This window comes from Bufo gargarizans, chromosome 1 (assembly GCF_014858855.1).
Source record: "Bufo gargarizans isolate SCDJY-AF-19 chromosome 1, ASM1485885v1, whole genome shotgun sequence".
Classification (NCBI taxonomy): Eukaryota; Metazoa; Chordata; class Amphibia; order Anura; family Bufonidae; genus Bufo; species Bufo gargarizans.
Window position 1 is genome coordinate 506,826,409 of NC_058080.1, and position 24,711 is coordinate 506,851,119.

General features: G+C 44.2%; 1 protein-coding gene across 3 annotated transcripts in view; it reads left to right on the forward strand.

The window, feature by feature from the left end:
• The window catches only part of INPP5J (inositol polyphosphate-5-phosphatase J), a 120,600-nt gene that overhangs the window by 87,000 nt on the left and 8,889 nt on the right, over positions 1 to 24,711 (forward strand). For all 3 annotated transcript variants that reach the window (XM_044275261.1, XM_044275260.1, XM_044275262.1), the window contains one exon: positions 2,098 to 2,209. In XM_044275261.1, the coding sequence (XP_044131196.1) occupies positions 2,098 to 2,209 (112 nt within the window). The remainder of the gene's footprint in view (positions 1 to 2,097; positions 2,210 to 24,711) is intronic.

Genomic DNA, 24,711 nt, shown 5'->3' on the forward strand with positions numbered 1-24,711 from the left:
AGTCAAAGTGCGTAAATTATTTTTTTTGCACCATAGTTTGTAAACGCTATAACTTTTACCCAAACCAATAAATATACACTTATTGCATTTTTTTTTATCAAAGACATGTAGAACAATAAATTTAGAGAAAAATTTATAGAGAAATGGAGTTTTATTTGAAAAATTTTACAACAGAAAGGGAAAAATGTCATTTCTTTGCAAAAATTTCGGTCAATTTTGATTAATATCAAAAAAAGTTAAAATGTCAGCAGCAATTACTTCTTAATACTTAGAGGGAGATTTATCAAAACTGGTGTAAAGGAAAACTGGCTTAGCTGCCCATAGCAACCAATAAGATTTCGCCTTTCATTATCCAAAAGAGCTGTGAAAAATGAAAGCTGGAATCTGATTGGTTGCTATGGGAAACTAAGCCAGTTCTACTTTACACCAGTTTTAATAAATCTGCCCCTAACATTAGATAATGTTTTCCTTTAATAAATAAAATGATTATTTAATGTATTTCATGTTAAAGAGGACATTTTAGTGGGCCTAACATTATAATATTATTACCTAACAGTGTAGGACTTTATCTCCCCCGCTGTGCCCCCCGTTCTGTTTTGCCACCCTGTATGCTAATTAGCAGCATCGGTACAGGAAGGAGGAGACGGCCGGGTTTCTCAATAGGCGTCTCTTTCCAGGGAGAAGGTGAGCTTTTTCTTCTCCCTGGTTGTGACACGCTCCACTGCGATTGGGATTGTGCCACTGAGAAACCCGGCCGTCTCCTCCTTACTGTACCGATGCTACTAATTAGCATACAGGGTGGCAAAACAGAACGGGGGGCACAGCGGGGGAACGCAGCAGTCAATGTGAAAAAGAAAAAGAGCCCTGACTACTACTAATAATGTCCTACACTGTCAGGTAATAATATTGTAATGTGAGGACCAGTGAAAGGTCCTCCTTAACTCAAGTTATATTACTTTATCCATAAAGTATAAGAAGAAATATATATAAAGAGAATACATTAGAAAATGGCAGATACTGTTTGCATTTGTTATTTATCGGTCTGCTAATATGCTTGAGCACAATGGTTTTATGTTGGTCTTCTAGTTTGTCATACTTAGGGGGTAAGGCCTCTTTCACACTTGCGTTGTCCGGATCCGGCGTGTACTCCACTTGCCGGAATTACACGCCGGATCCGGAAAAACGCAAGTGTACTGAAAGCATTTGAAGACGGATCCGTCTTCAAAATGCTTTCAGTGTTACTATGGCAGCCAGGACGCTATTAAAGTCCTGGTTGCCATAGTAGTAGTGGGGAGCGGGGGAGCGGTATACTTACAGTCCGCGCGGCTCCCGGGGCGCTCCAGAATGACGTCAGAGCGCCCCATGCGCATGGATCATGTGATCCATGCGATCACGTCATCCATGCGCTTGGGGCGCCCTGACGTCACTCTGGAGCGTCCCGGGAGCCGCACGGATGGTAAGTATGCTGCTCCCCGCTACACTTTACCATGGCTGCCAGGACTTTAGCGTCCCGGCAGCCATGGTAACCATTGAGAAAAAGCTAAACGTCGCATCCGGCAATGCGCCGAAACGACGTTTAGCTTAAGGCCGGATCCGGATCAATGCCTTTCAATGGTCATTCATTCCGGATCCGGCCTTGCGGCAAGTGTTCCGGATTTTTGGCCGGAGCAAAAAGCGCAGCATGCTGCGCTATTTGCTGCGGCCAAAAAACGTTCCGTTCCGGAACGGAAGACATCCTGATGCATCCTGAAGGACGGACTGTCCATTCAGAATGCATTAGGATAATCCTGATCAGTATTCTTCCGGCATAGAGCCCCGACGACGGAACTCTATGCCGGAAGACAATAACGCAGATGTGAAAGAGCCCTAAGTTATCAAACTGGTGTAAAGTAGAACTGGCTTAGTTGCCCATAGCAACCAATCAGTCCTCTTTTCATTTTTTAAAGGAGCTGTCCAAAATCAGGCGGAATCTGATTGGTTGCTATGGGCAACTAAGCTAGTTCTACTTTACACCAGTTTGATAAATGACCCCCTTAGTGTTCTTCTGAGATGTCTTTGTTTTAGGCAACATTATTTTTCCTGTGCGCTTCATTTCAGCTTGGTGTTCTGGTTTGGGGACCTAAATTTCCGAATAGATGATCTAGACCTGTATTTTGTGAAGTCTGCTATCCAAGGCAGCAAGCTGTCTCTGCTTTGGGAAAAAGATCAGGTGAGGGTACAATGTGGGTATAGACAGACTATTTCTCAAAATGAACAAGAATTGTATTTTAGCTAAAAGGTTACAAGTAAACCAGGATTTTCTGCTGTTTTTATCCCAATAGATCTGATGTGCCCTCATTTGTATAGTTACTAAAAGTTATAAATTACTCAAAGCTAAAGAGAAATTGAGAATGAGGATTATCTGAACAGAGTATGATTCTCTGGATATTATTACTACAGACGTGAGATAGATAGATAGCAGGGATCACAGTGTTTGGAACCAATCAGTAATGAGATAACCCATGAAGGTACATATACTCCTAACAATTTGTAAACCAAATGGTAAATGATGACTGACGCCAAATAATCAATATTAACCTTAAATGAATGTTTAGCAATTTAAAATATCATATGTAATAGAAACTGTTTAACATGCATAGTCAATCACATTACCGATATAGTACGTAAGGATGCCCTATATAATGTTTTTATATTGTTTAACATATGTTCAGTATCAATATTTCATCTTCATTTGTGCAATATACCTCTGGCTCACCTGTCCCAAGGATGGAGCCACAGCATCCAGCCGGGCATGGATAGAGAGGTGGCTGTGCGTATATACAACTTTATCCATTCATTTCTATGGGACTTATGGAGGCAGCTGAGAAATCATGCACAATCTGGAGATAGGTGTGGGTCTCAGAGGTGGGACTTCCACCTTTCTTACATTTATGACATATCTTGTGGATATACCATACATTTCCATATGACTGCCCTGTATAACCAGTATGCAGTAAGTTCCAATACTCCCGCCAATGGTAGCTGCAGGTTTAAATGGTATCATTTAAAGAAGACCAGTCACTACAAAATGCAGTGAAGGAGCTGAGCACATTGATATAGTTTTATGGGAAAAGATTCACTAAGACATGCAATTTATTATTTTATATGTTTGCTTATTCTGATTTCATTGTTCACATGGGTGGTGTTATGAGTGTATGATAGCATTCCCTGTGTAAAGGTCCCTTTACACGAGATCATGTACAAGAAGATTGTCGGCAAGGAAGCGTTCATCGGGTAATCAGTGGTACATTTACACCACCAGATCATCGCTAACAAGTGTTAGTATGAACGCTTGTTAGTGATAATCTTTTCAATTCTTAGCACACGTAAAGTGCCCTTAAGTGTGTATGCAGAGATATCTGTCAATCACTGATATTTGTACACGGGGGAGGTAGTATCAGTGATTAATAGCATTCTCTGTGTAAGTGTGTATACATAGATAACTGTCAGTCACTGATGTACACAGGGTGGTGTTTTCAGTGATTGATAGCATTCTTTGTGTAAGTGTGTATACAGAGATAACTGTCAGTCACTGATAGATGTACATGGGGGAGGTGTTATCAATGATTGATAACGTTCTCTGTGTAAGTGTGTATACAGAGATAGCTGTCAGTCACTGATAGATGTACATGGGGGAGGTGTTATCAGTAATTGATAGCATTTCCTGTGTAAGTGTGTATACAGAGATAGCAGTCACTCACTCATAGATGTACACGGGATGGGTTATAAGTGATTGATAGCATTCCCTGTGTAAGTGTGTAAGCAGAGATAACTGTCAGTCACTGATAGATGTACATGGGGGAGGTGTTTTAAGCAGTGGCGACTCTAGGAACAATATATGGGGGGGGGGCACATAAGATACCACAGTCAAAAATGGGGGGTGCTAATAATTTTCACCACTTAATCATACTACTGAAAAAAACTAAATAAGTATATATAAATAAGATTACAAAATACAAGAGTATTGCGGTATGCAGGGCTGTGAAGGGAAAAGTTCCAGAGCACACAATGACAGCCCCAGAGCCTTTCTGCTGCCTGGCCAACCGTATGCTGCCACAGTGCCAGCCCAGCCTGCAGGACATCAGAGAGGCCTGGGGTCCACATTATAGCACCACTACATTTACATTTAATTATTATCAAAAAGCATCATACATAGCTAAAAAAAACAACAATTTTTTACTATCTCTTTAACCGCCTCCGGACCGCCTAACGCAGGATCGTGTTCCGGATGCGGCTGTCTCAGGCAGAGTCACGCATCGGTGCGTCATCTCGCGAGACGCGAGATTTCCTGTGAACGCGCGCACACAGGCGTTCACAGGATCGGCAGGTAAGCGAGTGGATCTACAGCCTGCCAGCGGCGATCATTCGCTGGCAGGCTGTAGATGCGATTTTTTTAACCCCTAACAGGTTTTTTAGACTGTTTTGATAACAGCATCTAATATACCTGCTACCTGGTCCTCTGGTGGTTCCTTTTGCTTGGATCGACCACCAGAGGACACAGGCAGCTCTGTAATAAGTAGCACCAAGCACCACAGTCCACTACCCCCCCCCTGTCACTTATTAACCCCTGATCACCCCATATAGACTCCCTGATCACCCCCCTGTCATTGATCACCCCCCTGTAAGGCTCCATTCAGATGTCCGTATGTGTTTTACAGATCCATGGATCGGATCCGCAAAACACATACGGACGTCTGAATGGAGCCTTACAGGGAAGTGATCAATGACAGGGGGTGATCACCCCATATAGACTCCCTGATCACCCCCTGTCATTGATCACCCCCCTGTAAGGCTCCATTCAGACGTCCGTATGTGTTTTGCGGATCCATGGATCGGATCCGCAAAACACATACGACGTCTGAATGGAGACTTACAGGAAGGTGATGATCAATGACAGGGTGGTGATCACCCCATATAGACTCCCTGATCACCCCCTGTCATTGATCACCCCCCCTGTAAGGCTCCATTCAGAATTTTTTTTGGCACAAGTTAGCGGAAATAGATTTTCTTTTTTTTTTTCTTTTTCTTACAAAGTCTCATATTCCACTAACTTGTGTAAAAAAATAAAATCTCACATGAACTCACCATACCCCTCACAGAATCCAAATGCGTAAATTTATTTTGACATTTATGTTCCAGACTTCTTCTCACGCTTTAGGGCCCCTAAAATGCCAGGGGAGTATAAATACCCCACTTGTGACCCCATTTCGGAAAGAAGACACCCCAAGGTATTCCGTGAGGGGCATATTGAGTCCATGAAAGATTGAAATTTTTGTCCAAAGTTAGCGGAAAGGGAGACTTTGTGAGAAAAAACAAACAAAAAGATTTCCGCTAACTTGTGCCAATTTTTTTTTTTCTATGAACTCGCCATGCCCCTCATTGAATACCTTGGGGTGTCTTCTTTCCAAAATGGGGTCACATGTGGGGTATTTATACTGCCCTGGCATTTTTGGGGCCCTAAAGCATGAGAAGACGTCTGGGATCCAAATGTCAAATAAAGCCTTCCTAAAAGGAATTTGGGCCCCTTTGCGCATCTAGGCTGCAAAAAAGTGTCACACATGTGGTATCGCCGTACTCAGGAGAAGTTGGGCAATGTGTTTTGGGGTGTCATTCTACATATACCCATGCTGGGTGAGATAAATATCTTGGTCAAATGCCAACTTTGTATAAAAAAATGGGAAAAGTTGTCTTTTGCCGTGATATTTATCTCACCCAGCATAGGTATATGTAAAATGACACCCCAAAACACATTGCCTAACTTCTCCTGAGTACGGCGATACCACATGTGTGACACTTTTTTGCAGCCTAGGTGGGCAAAGGGGCCCACATTCCAAAGAGCACCTTTAGGATTTCACAGGGCATTTTTTTACACATTTTCCAACTACTTCTCATGCATTAGGGCCCCTAAAATGCCAGGGCAGTATAACTACCCCACAAGTGACCCCATTTTGGAAAGAAGACACCCCAAGGTATTTCTTGATGGGCATAGTGAGTTCATGGAAGTTTTTATTTTTTGTCACAAGTTAGTGGAATATGAGACTTTGTAAGGAAAAAAATAAATAAATTAAATCATAATTTTCCGCTAACTTGTGACAAAAAATAAAAAGTTCTATGAACTCACTATGCCCATCAGCGAATACCTTAGGGTGTCTACTTTCCGAAATGGGGTCATTTGTGGGGTTTTTCTACTATCTGGGCATTGTAGAACCTCAGGAAACATGACAGGTGCTCAGAAAGTCAGAGCTGCTTCAAAAAGCGGAAATTCACATTTTTGTACCATAGTTTGTAAACGCTATAACTTTTACCGAAACAATTTTTTTTTTCCCAAACATTTTTTTTTTATCAAAGACATGTAGAACAATACATTTAGAGAAAAATGTATATATAGATGCCTTTTTTTTTTTTTTAATTTTTACAACTGAAAGTGAAAAATGTAATTTTTTTGCAAAAATGTCGGTAAATTTCGATTAATAACAAAAAATGTAAAAATGTCAGCAGCAATGAAATACCACCAAATGAAAGCTCTATTAGTGAGAAGAAAAGGAGGTAAAATAAATTTGGGTGGTAAGTTGCATGACCGAGCAATAAACGGTGAAAGTAGTGTAGTGCAGAATTGTAAAAAGTGGTCTAGTTCTTAAGGGTGTTTAAGCTAGGGGGGCTGAGGTGGTTAAGCAAAAGCCAGAATATAATAGAAGACAAAAACAGACATTAAACATACCGGTAACTACATTTATAATAAAACCATTTACTTTCAAAAGAAGCTTATTCAGTCGTCTGCTGTGCTGTCTTCTGCTTGCTTCCACGGATTCTTTCCCCTCCTTTCTGACTGTCCTCAGTATGGGGGATCTGTGGATGACACACTGTTATGGGGGATCTGTGGATGACACACTGTTATGGGGGATCTGTGGATGACACACTGTTATGGGGGATCTGTGGATGACACACTGTTATGGGGGATCTGTGGATGACACACTGTTATAGGGGCATCTGTGGATGACACTGTTATGGGCATCTGTGGATGACACTGTTATGGGCATCTGTGGATGACACTGTTATGGGCATCTGTGGATGACATTGTTATGGGGTATCTGTGGATGACACACTGTTATAGGGGACCTGTGGATGACACACTGTTATGGAGGATCTGTGGATGACACACTGTTATGGGGGATCTGTGGAAGACATACTTTTATGGGGGATCTGTGGATGACATACTGTTATGGGGGATCTGTGGATGACACACTCTTATAGGGTCATGTGTGTATGATGCACTGTTATGGGGGCATCTGTGGATGACACTGTTATGGGGGATCTGTGGATGACACTGTAGCAATCGTTCCCCACACTGCCCCCACAGTAGTAATTGTCCCCCCCCACAGTAGTAATTGTCCCCCACACTGCCCCCACAGTAGTAATTGTCCCCCACAGTAGTAATTGTCCCCCACACTGCCCCCACAGTAGTAATTGTCCCCCACACTTCCCCCACTTTCCTCACAGTAGTTATTTTTCCCCCACACTGCCCCCACAGTAGTAATAGCCCTGAAGCCTATAGCGGTGATTGGCAGGGCAGGGAAGTTAACTATGCGCTCCCGTGCCCCGCCGTAGTTTGTGGGCGTTTGAGTCTGGGTTTCCCGGGGCTGCAGACTCAAACGCCCAAGCCCCATGTATAATCCGCCACTGATTAGTACAGACCCGGAGAATCAGCGGGGGGGCACGCACGCAATTTCTCCCTGTAGCGACGCCGATGGTTATAAGTGATTGATAGCATTCCCTGTCTAAGTGTGTATATAGAGATAGCGGTCAGTCACTCATAGATGTACACAGGATGTGTTATAAGTGATTGATAGCATTCTCTGTGTAAGTGTGTATACAGAGATAGCTTTCAGTCACTGATAGATGTACACAGGGGAGGTGTTATTAGTGATTGATAGCATTCTCTGTGTAAGTGTGTATACATAAATAGCTGTCAGTCACTCACTGATAGATGTACATAGGGAGGTGTTATCAGTGATCGATAGCATTCTCTGTGTAAGTGTTTATACATAGATAGCTGTCAGTCACTGATAGATGTACACAGGGAAGGTGTTATTAGTGATTGATAGCATTATTTGCGTAAGTGTATATACAGAGATAGCTGTCAGTCACTGATAGATGTACATGGGGGAGGTGTTATCAGTAATAGCATTCTCTCTGTGTTTATACAGAGATAGCTGTCAGTCAACTGATAGATGTACATTGGGAAGGTGTTATCAGTGATTGATAGCATTATTTGCGTAAGTGTATATACAGAGATAGCTGTTAGTCACTGATAACACTTTGCCTATGAACAATGAAATCAGACATAGCAGAGATATTAATTTGTAAATTGCAGATTTTACTGAATCTTTTCCCTCAAAGCTATACATCAGTCTTCTCAGTCTCTCTTGATCTATATCATGCTGTCTTTTGTTGTAACAGGTCCTCTTTAAGGGGCTGTCTGTTGTGGGGATTCGCTCTGGTAGTTAGGACTAGCGGATGCAGTATAGAGGCAAAGTACACAGTTCTTGAATCAAACAGCGGTGTTTATTCACACATTGGTGTATAACAAAATGCAGATAAGGTGTTTTACAAAACGCAGGTGGCTTGTTGTTTGTTCACCCACAAGGAAAGTCCATAAACAATAAAAGTCACCTTTTCTCCTGGGTGTTAATTCACACCCTGTTAGCCGTTCAGCCTCATCAAGTCCATAGGCGGCCTGTTTGCCTTTGAAAGGGCTTGAGTCCCGCAGCCCGGCTCAAACTTCAAATCCCAGCACAGCCCTCAGTTCACGGCACACAGACTCCTGAGCTCCACTGTCAGAGGGAGTCACACACACCTGGCAGTGCTGGCTGGTTTTTATGCCTGGCAAAACCCGGCCTGGAACATGGGGAGTAGTTACGCACCCAGCACTTTGACTACTCCCAGTAGGAGCCATCCTGGATCAGCTATGACAGCTATGCTAAATCTTTAGGTGTCAATTAGCAATAGCTGCTACTGACACATAAAATACCAGCTCTTACTTCACCGAGGCCAGGAACCTCAGTGACACATACCTTCCATCCACGATGATTCTAGGTACCTTCTTACACTGTGTTTAAAAAAATCGGCAAAAAGGGGCGTGTCCTGACTATGGCGGAGTGAACACGCATCGCTGAGAGCTCCTGTCCTGAGAGGGCTTTCGCAAGCATTTCTAGCTCACCAGCACCTGCATTTCTAGGCTCCGATAGTTCGGACGAGAAGGGGTTCCTCTGCCGGTTCCGTTAGTACCCCCACGGACGTGAGGCACAAGGACATCCAGCAGTTTTTTGCTCTGGAAGGCCAGAAGGTAACGGGCCGCGACTCGGGCGCCACGGCTCTCCCACAAGCTGCGCGCGAACTGACCGCTGCTGCACCCCCATACAAGCCCTTACACACTCCGAAGCAAGTGGAGAAGTCAGGGGTGGCCCACCGCAATATGAACCAGCCTCAATCGCCTGCTGTAAATCAGAAGAGGGACTCACCTCCTCCGGCCCACGCTTTGTCTGGCGGAGACACTAGGCCGGCGCCATCTTGCCAGGCCCCACGAGACTCCACGTCGCCGGCTCAGGTCGCACAGACCCCGCAGAAACCAGCCTTATCCCAGGCTATCCCTCCGACAGACACAGAGGAGCCCCCTTGGGACTGGAGAGCCCATGTCCGACAACTGCCGACCAGGCAAGAGATGGAACAGTTTATTGCGCGCCTTGAAACCTCCTATAAACAGGAACTCCATACCCTGTCCACCAATTTACAAATGGTGGAGGAGAGGGTGGACGATGTATCCTCCCACCAGGCTGAATTGTCCTCCCGCCTGGACATGCTGGAAGATAAAGGGGTGCAAAGGGATCAGCATATTAGTCAGCTCTATCGTCTACATGAAGATGTGGAAAATCGTAGTAGGCGCAATAATATCAGGTTGCGGGGCCTACCTGAAGCTATCCCTACTGCTGATCTTATTCACACCCTGCAAGAACTTTTCAAGATGATCTTGAACAGGCCGGTCTCTGATGACCTAGAAATTGACAGGGCACATAGGACACTCGGCCCCCCAAATCCGGATCCTGCTAGACCCAGGGATGTGATATGTCGCCTGCACTACTACTCCATTAAAGAAGAGATCATGCGTAAGGCGCGCAACACAGCCACGATCGAGTTTCGGGGAGCTCATATCTCACTTTTACAGGACCTGGCTCGCTCCACATTACAACAGAGAAGAGCTCTTCGTCCTTTGCTAGAGTGCCTCCGTGAAAGAGACATTCCCTGCATGTGGGGTTATCCGTTCCAGTTGGTGGTCAGGAGGGGTGGCAAGCGCTATGAACTGCGTGATCCGTCTGAGTTAGCTGATTTCCTGGCAGCGCTGGGCCTCCCTGATATTGAACTCCCCGACTGGACTATCACTCCCCCGATCCCGTCGAGATTCTCTGTTTGGAAGGCTACCTCTCCAGGACGTAATAGAGGGGTGGAAGATAGGAGACAGCCTTCCTGATCGTTCCTCTTAGTTGCGATTTGAGGAGAGGGCTGTACCCCTTTACATAGTTTCCCCATAAGGTCCCTGCTGGCTGAGGTCCAGCTCTCATGAGGCAGATTTTTCTACAAGATCTGGTGACATGGTTCCCCTTTCCCAGAAAGGAGTAAATCATTTCACTAGGCATCCCTATCTCACAGTTTGATCTCCGGTTGCTGGGTCTCCTGTTTGTTTGTCGGAGATTGGTACCTTTTTATAGAATTGTCCCCCCCCCTTCTTTGCCCGCCATCTCTTAGGGGCGCGCAGAGGTTTAATGCTGGTCAGGTATACTCTCAGGCAGGTCTCTACACCTGCTGTTGAAAGACAGTTCCCTGTTTAACGTTTTTCGTTACTCACCTCAATTCCGAGATTTTCTTGATACCTTAGGGTGTCTTCCCTGATTGGGATTGTGTCTGTAGTCTTTTTTCCCTTTTTTCTTTTTGTGGTCTTGTCTTGTCTGTTTACCTTTCCTCTCCCCCCATTTTTTTTTTTTTTGTGTGTCTCTGTGTCTTTGTGTGATTTTCTGTTGTATTGTCTTACCGTTGTGTGTTTTCCTCACCCCCGTACCTGCCACCTATCCTGTCAGGGTCTCTCTGTAATTTGGTCATGGCGCCTCCAATCAATCAGAGGGTTGAGATCAAATTGGTCTCCCTGAATGTAAGGGGTTTTAATATCCCTGATAAAAGAGCAATGATCCTAGCTGGGTTACAGAAAGAAAATGCTCAGATCCTACTTCTCCAGGAAACACATTTTAAGACGCACCATGTACCAAATTTCAGATCCAAGACGTACACCACATGGATCCATAGTACTAATCCAGATGCTAAAGCGAAAGGTGTCTCGATAGCGTTGAATAAAAATTTACCTTGCTCTGTTTTAGATTCTAGATCTTGCAGCAAGGGACGTTACGTCTTTGTCAAGCTGGCCATACATGGGAGAGTGTACACCGTAGGTAACATATACCATCCGAATTCGGGTCAAGGTAAGACATTTGCTGCTATCATGTCAACAATGGAATCTTTCATGGATGGTATTGTACTTCTGGGAGGGGACTTTAATTTGCCCCTTAATCCGTCGCTAGACACCTCCCTTGGGAGATCGCTGATTCCTAACTCGACTCTCACTAGGGTCCGCTCTGTCTTGCAGTCCAAAAGGCTGGTGGATGTCTGGAGGGTGTTAAATCCGACGAGCCGAGACTACACATACTACTCCCCAGCCCATGACTCCTATAGCAGGATCGACCTGTTCGTTATTTCCCACCATGCTTTGTCCTATCACCCTAGGGTGGATGTTGGTTCGATATTATGGTCGGATCACGCCCCTGTTTTTCTTACTCTGGCTTTACCTGACTTAGTGGCTAAAGAGTGGACGTGGCGGCTCAATGCACATTTATTGAAAGATATGGTTTGTAGACAAGCCATAGAGAAATCCATTTCAGATTTTATGGACACTCACACCACTGACTCCACAGCTCCTCCTATGCAGTGGGAAGCACTCAAGTGTGTCCTAAGGTTTTTTTTTATTCAGCACGGCTCGAGACTGAAAAGAGAGAGGGAGGCACGTATTAGGAGCTTGTCGGACGAGTTACTCCGTCTGGAATCCCTTCATATGGGATCTTGTACCCCTGATCTGCTGTCGGAGTTGTCCTCGGTGAGAGATAAATTAAGGGAAGAGATTGGCAGGAAACATGCACACGCTAGGGAACGATACCAGGGCTTTTTGTTCGAAAACGCTAATAAATGTGGGTCGGCCCTAGCCAAACTTCTCCATCCTAAATCGACACAATCCTATATCCCTGAGATTAAGGACCCACAGGGTAAGACCTTGCATCATCCTCTCCATATTGCTGAAGCTTTCAGGGAATATTATGCATCTTTGTATAATATCAATGGCCAATTCGCGGACATGCGGCCCTCTGATCTGGATAGTCGCATCTCCTCCTATCTAAATGAGACGGCCCTGCCCGAGATTACGCCAGAACAGCAAGCTGATCTAGATCTACCCCTCTCTGAGACTGATGTTAAAATTGGTGGTTAAATCTCTTAAAGGCCATAAGAGCCCTGGGCCTGATGGATTTACTGGCGTTTTCTATAAAAGATTCCTTGATCTACTTAGTCCTTTGATGACAAAAACGTTCAATAGCATCTCTCCTACTTGTCCCTTCCCTGAACAATCCCTGGAGGCTCATATCGTTGTCATTCCCAAGCCTAATAAAGATAGCACGGTTTGTGGTAACTACAGGCTGATATCTTTAATAAACTGTGACATTAAAATCTATTCAAAGATCCTGGCGAATAGGTTGCGGCTGATTTTACCGCAATGTATTAGCCTGGACCAAGTGGGCTTTGTCCCTGGCAGAGAAGCCAGAGACAATACCATATGCACTATCACGTTGATCCACCATGTGCAAGAGAGACAGATCCCCGCTGGCCTGATGTCTGTTGATGCCGAGAAGGCGTTTGACAGGGTTCACTGGAGATTTCTGTTAGCTTCCTTGCAACATCTTGGATTGGGACACAGATTCATAGAATATGTATCAGCCTTATATACCAACCCTACTTCCAGAGTCAGGGTTAATGGGGTTCTAGCACCACCTTTTGAGATCCATAATGGAACCCGTCAGGGTTGTCCGTTGTCCCCTCTCCTATATGTACTACAAATGGAACACCTTGCTCAGGCTATCCGCCTCAATCCCGACATTCCAGGTATCTCCATCAGGAATAAACAGCAGAAACTGGCGTTGTAAGCTGACGACTTGCTCCTATACGTGTCGTCCCCCCACATCTCAATTCCATCTTTACTCCGAGAGTTTGATAGATTTGGACACCTAAGCAATTTTAAGGTGAATCTCTCAAAGACGGAGCTTCTAAACATCTCTTTGACTGATGCGGATGTAAATTCCCTCCGAAATAACTTTTCTTTTAAATGGAAAGAGCAAAGTTTGGTGTACTTGGGCGTCCAAATTCCTACACAACTGCACTTGCTTTTCCCACTCAATTACTTACCTCTGCAGAGGAGAACGCTGGAGGACATGCAGAAATACTCCCTTAATAAGCTGTCTTGGTTTGGCCGCATGTCCGCCTTCAAGATGGACATCCTGCCGAGGTTTCTTTACCTCTTTCAAACTGTCCCGATATATGTGCCAAGGTCGTACTTCCAAGAGCTTCAGAAAGGTCTGAACAAGTTCATATGGCAAGCTAGTAAACCCAGACTACGGAGACAAGTCCTGACTAAACAGAAATCCTTGGGCGGTTTTGGCCTCCCAGACATGTTAATCTATCATAGCGCTTCGGTGCTAACCAGAATTCGGGACTGGCTTCATAAGAATGCTAAGAAATTGTGGGTAGGTTTGGAGCAGTCTTTGTCTCCCCTACCTCTTCAAGCGCTGCCCTGGCTTGAATTGGATAAACGGCCGGCCTCTGAAGAGTGGCCATACCTGGTAAGGCATGCTCTATCTATTTGGGATAAGTGGATCTCCATGTCACAAGTGTCAGCTAGGCCAGGTCCCATGACCCCGTTGCATGGTAATCCGGCATTTTCACCGGGCCTCCGACCCTCCGCTTTTCTCATTAAAACAGTAGGGGATGGTATCTTGAGGGTTAAGGACTTAGTCACTTCGGGGCTATTATCCTCCATTGAGAGCCTCAGACAGAACGTAGCTTTCTCACAAGTTTCATGGTTGGGGTACGCTCAAGTCAGGTCTTTCATGGGTCACACGTTCCCTGGTGGAGCGATAGGTCAGTTGACAGACTTTGACAAACTTTACCTGGCCTCCACTGATGGTCGCGGTACAATATCATCCATGTATCAGGTTTTGCTACAATCCCAGAATGGAGACAGAGCCCCCTTCTTCTCAAAATAGGAAAGGGACCTGCAAACTACCGTCTCAGCGGATGAAGTGGAGAAGATTTGTACACTCTCCCATGGGATGTCTATGGCTTCTCAAATTAAAGAAAAGAATTATAAAATTGTCTCTAGGTGGTACTATTGTCCTACTACTCTACACCAGATGTTCCCGTCGGTTCCCAATTATTGCTGGCGGTGTGAACGAGAGCAAGGTTCTATGTTGCATATCTGGTGGGACTGCCAGCTGATAAAGCCTTTCTGGGAGAAGGTTTTGGATATTTATACCAGCTATTCGAACCAGTCAATATCTAATACCCCTCAGGTTACACTGCTGTCTCTCATCCCGGGCTCTATCTCACAAGTTAAGAAAGGGGCACTACGTCTCTTCTTGGCGGCGGTGCGCATGGTAATTCCAAGGCACTGGAAAACCACTGCCCCCCCTACCTTGTCTGAGTGGGCCAAGGAATTGAAACATATTCTTAGGATGGAAGAGTTGATAGCCGATAGTTAGGAAAGAAGCGGGATTTACCAGAATAGATACAACTCTCTAACTTTCTTTCTAGACTCTCAGAGGTTTAGAGATCTGGTTTGTTCCTGAATTTTTCCTCAGCAGGGTTCTTGACAGGTGTACCCTTTTCTTGGTATCCCTCCCCTCTTCCTAATCCTCTTTCCTTTTGTGTCTTTTATATTTAATGTGATGTAGGAACCTCCATTTAGGATTACTCACTCAGTGTGCTCACTTGGGCATTCGAGGGCTCATAATAAACCTCACTCTCCTCCACAATGATAGCCCTCCTTGATTGGGGTTCCCTGTTATGACTGGGATGTTCGAGTCCCACTAAAGGTTAATATGTCTGTGATACTTCAGCTGTTTCTCGAGGGTCCTACGTGTCCCTGTGTTGGACTATGTCCATATTACTTATATCAATGTCTGCGATGTAATGTGTCATTTGCTTATGAAAATCAAAAAATGAATAAAATAAGATTACACATAAAAAAATCGGCAAAGAGCAGGAAAGTTAACTAGATGGTGTTGTTTCTGAAATAACCACAGGATGTTGGCTTGAAAACGCTAGAGATATAAGCAGTCTGTTTAACCTGGTTTATTAAAATTTGAACCCAAGTCACCCAATGACTGACTGTGCCAAATTTGAGGACCCTGTCTTTAACAGTCTAAGAGTGGAGGCAATTTAAATTTTCCCATATAAAACCAATGGCTGAAATGTGATTGGCCTCTGGCTTTAAAACTGTGATAATGGCAGTATTTGAAAGTTGGGAGTTTGGGAATTATGGCATTTAACGTGTAAGGCTACTTTCACACTTGCGTTCGGAGTGGATCCGTCTGGTATCTGCACAGACGGATCCGCACCTATAATGCAAACGCTTAGATCCGTTCAGAACGGATCCGTTTGCATTACCATGAACAAAAAAAAAAAAATTATTATTATTATTTTTTTTTTCTTCATGGTAATGCAAACGGATCCGTTTTGACTTTACATTGAAAGTCAATGGGGGACGGATCCGTTTGAAAATTGAGCCATATAGTGTCAAATTCAAACGAATCCGTCCCCATTGACTTCCATTGTAAGTCTAGACGGATCCGTTTGCCTCCGCACAGCCAGGCGGACACCTGAACGCTGCAAGCAGCGTTCAGGTGTCCGCCTGCTGAGCGGAGCGGAGGACAGAACGAGCCATACTGATGCATTCTGAGCGGATCCGCATCCACTCAGAATGCATTAGGGCTGGACGGATCCGTTCGGGGCCGCTTGTGAGAGCCTTTAAACGGAACTCACAAGCGGAGCCCCGAACGCTAGTGTGAAAGTAGCCTAAAAATGGCAGCAGTTGTTTTCTATTGAAAATCAATGAGTGAAATTTGATTGGTTGTTAGTGGCTCCGCCCACTTTTTCTAACCTTGAAGTGGAAACGCAAAATGACCACATCTGTGATATTTGAGGTCCATGACATCAATAATGTGAGAATAGCAGCATTTTTTGCCCTGATGTCCCGGCACTTAAGGACACACAGAGCGTACCTGTACACCCTGTGTATTTCCGAACACTGCGGCGGGCAGTGATCGGAACAGAGTGCCTGCTGAAATCATTCAGCAGGCACTCTGTGACAATGCCGAGGGGGGTCCAGTGACCCCCCCGTATCGGTGATCGCTGCAAATCGCAGGTCAATTCAGATCTGTGGTTTGTAGCGCTTTCGGAAATTTCTGATCCCCGCGGTCTGTGACAGTGGTAATACAGAAGTATTGTAATGCATTGTCAAGGGGATCAGACCCCCAAAATTTGAAGACCCAGAGTGGGACAAAAAAATAAAGTAAGTTTCAAGTAAAAAAAAAAAGGCATCCTTTTCCCAAAATAAAGTAAAATTTTTTAAAATAAAAAAAATAGGGAAAAAAAACTAAAGACCTAACCCCTCAGGTGAACACTGTAAAAAAATAAAAAATAAAAACTGTGTCAAAAAGCCACAAAAAGTGTAATAGCAAGCGATCAAAAAGTAATACGCCCCCTTAAACAGTGCCAATCAAACCGTCATCTCATCCCGCAAAAATTGAGACCCTACCTAAGATAATTGCCCAAAAAATAAAAAATCTATGGCTCTCAGAATATGGAGACACTGAAACATGATTTTTTTTAAATAAAAAAATGCTGTAAATAAATAAAAAAAAGTATACATATTAGGTATTGCCGCGTCGGTAAGAACCTGCTGTATAAAAATATCACATGAACTAACCCCTCAGGTGAACACCGTAGAAAACAATTAAATAAAAACAGTGTAAATAAAGCAATTTTTTGTCATATGCACCCTAAAATAGTACCACTCAAACCGTCATCTCATCCCGCAAAAAATGAGGCCCTACATAAGACAGTCGCCAAAAACAAAACAAAAAAAAAACTATGGCTTTCAGAATATGGAGACATACATTTTTATTTTTTTAAATGCTTTATTATGTAAAACTGAAACAAAAAACCATGTCATAATTGGTATTGTCGTGTCCGTAACAACCTGCTCTATAAAAATACCACATGATCTAACCTGTCAGATGAACACTGTAAATAACAAAAAATAAAAACGATGCCAAAACAGCTTTTTTTTTTTTTTGCCTTTCCTCACAAAAAGTGTAATATAGAGCAACCAAAAATCATATGTACCCTAAAATAGTACCAACAAAACTTCCAGCTTATACCGTAGTTTCCAAAATGAGGTAATTTTTGGGATGTTTCTACTCTAGGGGTGCATCAGGGAGTCTTCAAATGTGACATGGCAGCTTAAAATTATCCCAGTGAAATCTGCTTTCCAAAAACCATATGGCGTTCCTTTCCTTCTGCGCAATGCTTTGTTCCCTACAGCAGTTTACGACCACATATGGGCTGTTTCTGTAAACTACAGAATCAGGGCAATATATATTGAGTTTTGTTTGGCTATTAACCCTTGGTTTGTTAGGCCTAGTTCACACAAACGTTTTTTTTTGCGAGTGTACGGACCGTTTTTTTTTGTGTTCCGTATACAGTCTGTATACGGAACCATTCATTTCAATGGTTCCGCCAAAAAAACGAAATGTGTTCCGTATGCATTCCGTTTCCGTATTTCCGTTTTTCCGTTCCATTGAAAGATAGAACATGTCCTATATTTGGACGCAAATCACGTTCCGTGGCTCCATTAAAGTCAATGGGTCCGCAAAAAAAACGGAACACATACGGAATTGCATCCGTATGTCTTCCGTATCTGTTCCGTTTTTGCTGAACCATCTATTGAAAATGCTATGCCCAGCCCAATTTTTTCTATGTAATTACTGTATACTGTATATGCCGAACGGAAAAACGGAACAGAAACGGAAACACAATGGAACTGAAAAACGGAACAACGGATCCGTAAAAAACGGACCGCAAAAAACTATAAAAGCCATACGTTCGTGTGAACTAGGCCTTAGTGGAATTTTTTTTTGATTAAAATGGAAAATCTGCCAAAAAAGTGAAATCTCCATTTTCCATTAATTCTCGTGGAACACTTAAAGGGTTAACAACGTTTGTAAAATCAGTTTTGATTACTTTGAGGGGTGTAGTTTCTAAAATTGAGCCATTTATTGGTGGTTTCTATTATGTAAGCCTCACAAAGTGACTTCAGACCTGAACTGGTCCTTAACCCCTTAAGGACACAGCCCTATTTCACCTTAAGGACCAGGCCATTTTTTGCAAATCTGACCACTGTCACTTTAAGTGCTGATAACTTTAAAACGCTTTGACTTACCCAGGCCGTTCTGAGATTGTTTTTTCGTCGCATATTGTACTTCATGACACTGCTAAAATTGGGTCAAAAAAGTTAATTTTTTTGCATAAAAAAATACCATATTTACCAAAAATTTTGAAAAATTTGCAAATTTCAAAGTTTCAGTTTCTCTACTTCTGTAATACATAGTAATACCCCCAAAAATTGTGATGACTTTACATTCCCCATATGTCTACTTCATGTTTGTAGCATTTTGGGAATGATATTTTATTTTTTGGGGATGTTACAAGGCTTAGAAGTTTAGAAGCAAATTTTGAAATTTTCAGAAATCTTCAAAATCCCACTTTTTATGGACCAGTTCAGGTTTGAAGTCACTTTGTGAGGCTTACATAATAGAAACCACCCAAAAATGACCCCATTCTAGAAACTACACCCCTCAAGGTATTCAAAACTGTTTTTACAAACTTTGTTAACCCTTTAGGTCTTCCACAACACTTCATGGCAAATGGACATACATTTTTAGAATTTAGATTTTTTGGAAAATTTTCCAATATAATCAATTTTTTCCAGGAAAAAAACAAGGGTTAACTGCCAAACAAAACTCAATATGGGTTGCCCTGATTCTGTAGTTTGCAGAAACACCCGATATGTGGTCGTAAACTACTGTTTGGCCAAACGGGAGGACATAGAAGGAGGGGAACGCCATATAGGTTTTGGAAGGCAGATTTTGCAGGACTGGTTTTGTTTATACCATGTCCCATTTGAAGCCCCCTGTTGCACCCCTAGAATAGAAATTTCAAAAAAGTGACTCCATCTAAGAAAGTACACCCCTCAAGGTATTCAAAACTGGGTTTACAAACTTTGTTAACCCTTTAGGTGTTCCACAAGAGTTATTGGCAGACGGAGAAACAATTTAGAAATTTCTATTTTTTGGAAAATTTTCCAATATAATCAATTTTTTCCAGGAGTAAAACAAGGGTTAACTGCCAAACAAAACTCAAAATGGGTTGCCCTGATTCTGTAGTTTGCAAAAACACCCCATATGTGGTCGTAAACTACTGTTTGGCCGAACGGGAGGACATAGAAGGAGGGGAACACCATATGGGTTTTGGAAGGCAGATTTTGCAGGACTGGTTTTGTTTATACCATGTCCCATTTGAAGCCCCCTGTTGTACCCCTAGAATAAAAATTTCAAAAAAGTGACTCCATCTAAGAAAGTACACCCCTCAAGGTATTCAAAACTGGGTTTACAAACTTTGTTAACCCTTTAGGTGTTCCACAAGAGTTAATGGCAGATGGAGAAACAATTTAGAAATTTCTATTTTTTGTAAAATTTTCCATTTTAACCCATTTTTTCCAGCAATAAAGTAAGGGTTAACAGCCAAACAAAACTCAATATGGGTTGCCCTGATTCTGTAGTTTGCAAAAACACCCCATATGTGGTCGTAAACTACTGTTTGGCCAAACGGGAGCACGTAGAAAGAGGGGAACGCCATATGGGTTTTGGAAGGCAGATTTTGCAGGACTGGTTTTGTTTATACCATGTCCCATTTGAAGCCCCCTGTTGCACCCCTAGAATAGAAATTTCAAAAAAGTGACTCCATCTAAGAAAGTACACCCCTCAAGGTATTCAAAACTGGGTTTACAAACTTTGTTAACCCTTTAGGTGTTCCACAAGAGTTAATGGCAGATGGAGAAACAATTTAGAAATTTCTATTTTTTGGAAAATTTTCCATTTTAACCCTTACTTTATTACTGAAAAAAATGGGTTAACAGCCAAACAAAACTCAAAATGGGTTGCCCTGATTCTGTAGTTTGCAGAAACACCCCAAATGTGGTCGTAAACTACTATTTGGCTAAACGGCAGGACATAGAAGAAGGGGAACGCCATACGGTTTTTGGAAGGCAGATTTTGCTGGACTGGTTTATTTACACCATGTACCCTTTCAAGCCCCCTGATGCACCCCTAGAGTAGAAACTCCATAAAAGTGACCCCATCTAGGAAACTACGGGATAAGGTGGTTGTTGATTTGGTACTATTATAGGGGTAAATATGATTTTTGGTTGCTCTATATTACACTTTTTTGAGGCAAGGTAACAAAAAAATAAAATTCTAAAATTTTTCTACATTTGCTATTTAGTTTTGTGGAACACCTAAAGGGTTAACAAAGTTTATAAAGTAACTTTAGAATACCTTGAGGGGTGTAGTTTCTTAGATGGGGTCACTTTTTTGGAGTTTCTAGTCTAGGCTACATCAGGGGGGGCTTCTAATGGGACATGGTGTCAAAAAAAAAAACTGTCCATCAAAATCTGCCTTCCAGAAACCATATGGAGTTCCCTTCGTTCTATGCCCTGCCGTGCGGCTATATAGCCATTTACGACCACATATGGGGTGTTTCTGCAAACTACAGAATCAGGGCCATAAATATTGAGTTTTTTTTGGCTGTTAACCCTTGCTTTATTACTGGAAAAAAAGGATTCAAATGGAAATTTTGCCCAAAAATGGGTGTTTTGGCACCGTTTTTATTTTATATTTTTAACACCGTTCATCCGAGGGGTTTGGTCAAATGTTATTTTTATAGCGACGACTTTTACGCACGCGACGATGCCCAATATGTATGGCTCTCAGACTTTGGAGACACTAAGCAGGCATCCTAAAACTGCGGCCCTCCAGATGTTGTAAAACTACAATTCCCACCATGCCCTGCTGATGGCTGTAGGTTGTCTGGGCATGCTGGGAGTTATAGTTTTACAACATCTGGAGGGCCGCAGTTTGAGGATGCCTGCACTAAAACTAATATTTTTTTGGGGAAAAAAAATTGTTTCTGTGTCTCCAAAGTCTGAGAGCCATAGTGTTTTATGTTCTCTAGGGGACTGTTGGAGATTATAAAAATTTAGTACTCCATGGAAGTGTGATACTCCCTGAAGCAATCGATAATGCAGAGGCCCGGATGATCGGGGCAAGTGTCACACTGAGTAGTGGTGTCCTTCCGTATCCCCCTCTTGTGACACACTCTGCATCTTTTTTGGGTTCGTCCCTTCTTTCCAGTATGGGGGACCACACCTGGAAAGTGTTGGCCAGGGACGATCCGAGCGCCTCCAGTTCCCGAGGTACTCCGGCCTGCTCTTTCCCGGTCCGAAAAGATCAGGTCTTTGAGGACTGCCTCATAGAATTGGAGGAATGTCCCTGTGCTGCCAGCGCTTCGGGATAGTACAAAAGAGTTGTACATGGCAACCTGCACCATGTAGACCGCAACTTTTTTGTACCATGCCCGGGTTTTGCGCATGGCATTATATGGCTTGAGGACTTGATCAGAGAGATCAACTCCTCCCATATACCGATTGTAGGCGACGATACAATCGGGCTTGAGGACCGTTGCCGTGGTACCTCGCACAGAGACTGGGGTGGTGCTGTTACCGTGGATTGTGGACAGCATAAGGACATCCCTCTTGTCCTTATACCTGACCAGCAACAGGTTTCCACTGGTAAGTGCACGGGTCTCACCCCTGGGGATAGGTACCTGGAGGGGGTGGGCAGGGAGGCCGCGTTGATTTTTCCGCACGGTCCCACAAGCGAACGTGGATCTGGCGGCAAGGGACCTGAACAAGGGAATGCTGGTATAAAAGTTGTCCACGTACAAGTGGTAACCCTTATCCAGCAGTGGGTACATAAGGTCCCACACGAGTTTCCCGGTAACACCCAGAGTGGGGGGACATTCTGGTGGTTGAATCCGGGAATCTCGCCCCTCGTACACACGAAATTTGTAAGTGTACCCTGAGGTACTCTCACAAATTTTGTATAGCTTCACGCCATACCTCGCCCGCTTTGTGGGAATGTATTGGCGGAAACTGAGTCTCCCCTTGAACGCAACGAGAGACTCATCAACCGCGACCTCCCTTCCAGGTACGTAGGCCTGCTGAAATGTGGCCCCAAAGTGATCGATGACCGGCCGTATCTTGTACAGCCGGTCATAGGCAGGATCACTTCGGGGGGGACATGCTGCATTATCGGAATAATGCAGACATTTCCGGATGGCCTCAAACCGGGAGCGTGTCATGGCCGTACTGTACAGTGGGGTCTGGTATAGGACGTCCCCACTCCAGTACAGCCTGACACTGGGTTTTTGCACTAGACCCATATGCAGCACGAGGCCCCAAAATGTCCTCATCTCGGCTGCACTGACCGGCGTCCAGCCACCGGGTCTAGCCAAAAATGAGCCCGGGTTTTGAGCGACGAACTGTTGGGCGTACAGATTCGTCTGCTCCACCATCAGATTCACCAGTGGGTTACTGAAAAAAAAACTAAAAAAGTCTATTTCAGTAAACCCCACTGTGGGAATCTGGATTCCAGGATTGCCAGCGAAATCCGGAATCTCAGGCTCAAAGTCCACTGGGGGACACCAGCTAAGTTCATCGGCAGGGGGCTCCGGTGAACTTATTTGGTGGGCCGGGAAACCAGTACGAACCCCAGGGCGGCTCGTACTAGGGTGGGCCACAGGATCCCTAGCATGTGTGGCCCCTGGCTCCGCCTGGCGGCGTCTCCGCTGCCTTGGTGGCTCATCGTCATCCGATGATGATGAGGAGGATGCGGATGACAAAAGGAACGTGGGGTCATCCTCATCCTCACTGGGGCTCTCAGAGTCGGAGGCAATCTGGGCATATGCCTCCTCGGCCGAGAACACCCGGCGGGCCATGGGTGTGTGTGTGTGCGTGTGTATGTGCGTGCGTGTAAACCTTTATTCTATGTGCGTGTGTGTGGGGGCACGGGTGTTCACGTACTAAAAGTCCAGGCAAAAAAAATGGGCAAGTGTTAGAAAAAAAAAAAAAAAAAGTTCAAACTTGCTGATCAGCGGTTCAACGCTGATCAGCGGTCGGTGGGGCGGGCTAACAGTGGACGGACGCTAAAAAGTGCCGGCCAGTCAGCGCACGCAGAAAAAAAAAAGTGGTGGTGGGGGAAGGGTCTGGTGGGGGGGAAGGTCTGGTGGGGGGGGGGGGGGCTGGTGGTGGGGGGGATGCGGGGGGGGGGGCAAGTGGCAGGGGGGTCTGGGGTCTGGTAGCTGAAAAAAAAAAGTTTGGAATAAATGTGCTTTTTTTTTTTTTTTTTTTTTTTTCTAACTTTTCCCTTCTATCCCTGCCTAAAGGTGCCTCTCCCTCACTGACCCTAACCTACCTGGGTGGCGATGGGTGCAGGAGGGTGATGGATGGCGATTAGGGGGACACAGGAGCTGGTGCTGGACGATGCTGCACGGTCAGGGTGCTGGACAGGAAGAGGAGGGGAGAGAGGAGCGCAGGAAGTTTGAATCTCGCGCCTCTCTCCCCTGCACCAATCAGCACCCTGGACAGCGGCGTTCAGCACCAGGGCCAGCTCCGCCTCTGCAAATCCTCGGACTGCGATTGGTGGTGTAAAATTACGCCACCGATCGCAGTCTTTTTCCGGTTCATCGGGTCACAGGACACCCGAATGGACCGGAAACGCAGAAAACCGCAGGTCTGAATTGACCTGCGGTTTTCTGCGATCGTCGATGCGGGGGGGTCAAATGACCCCCCCCTGCATTGTTACAGGATGCCGGCTGAATGATTTCAGCCGGCATCCCGTTCTGATTAACCCCCGCGGCGCCGGCATCGCTATTTAAAGCCATGACGTACCGGTACATCATGTGTCCTTAAGGACTCGGGAAACATGCCGTACCGGTACGTCATGTGTCCTTAAGGGGTTAAAAAGTGGGTTTTGGAAATTTTCTGAAGAATTTCAAGATTTGCTTCTAAACTTCTAAGCCTTGTAACGTCCCCAAAAAATAAAATGGCATTCACAAAATGATCCAAACATGAAGTAGACATATGGGGAATGTAAAGTAATAACTATTATATGAGGTATCACTATCTGTTTTAAAAGCAGAGAAATTGAAATTTGGAAAGTTGCAAATTTTTCAAAATTTTGGGTGAATTTTGTATTTTTAATAAATAAAAATGAAATTTTTTTACTTAATTTTACCACTGTCATGAAGTACAATATGTGACGAGAAAACTATCTCAGAATGGCCTGGATAAGTAAA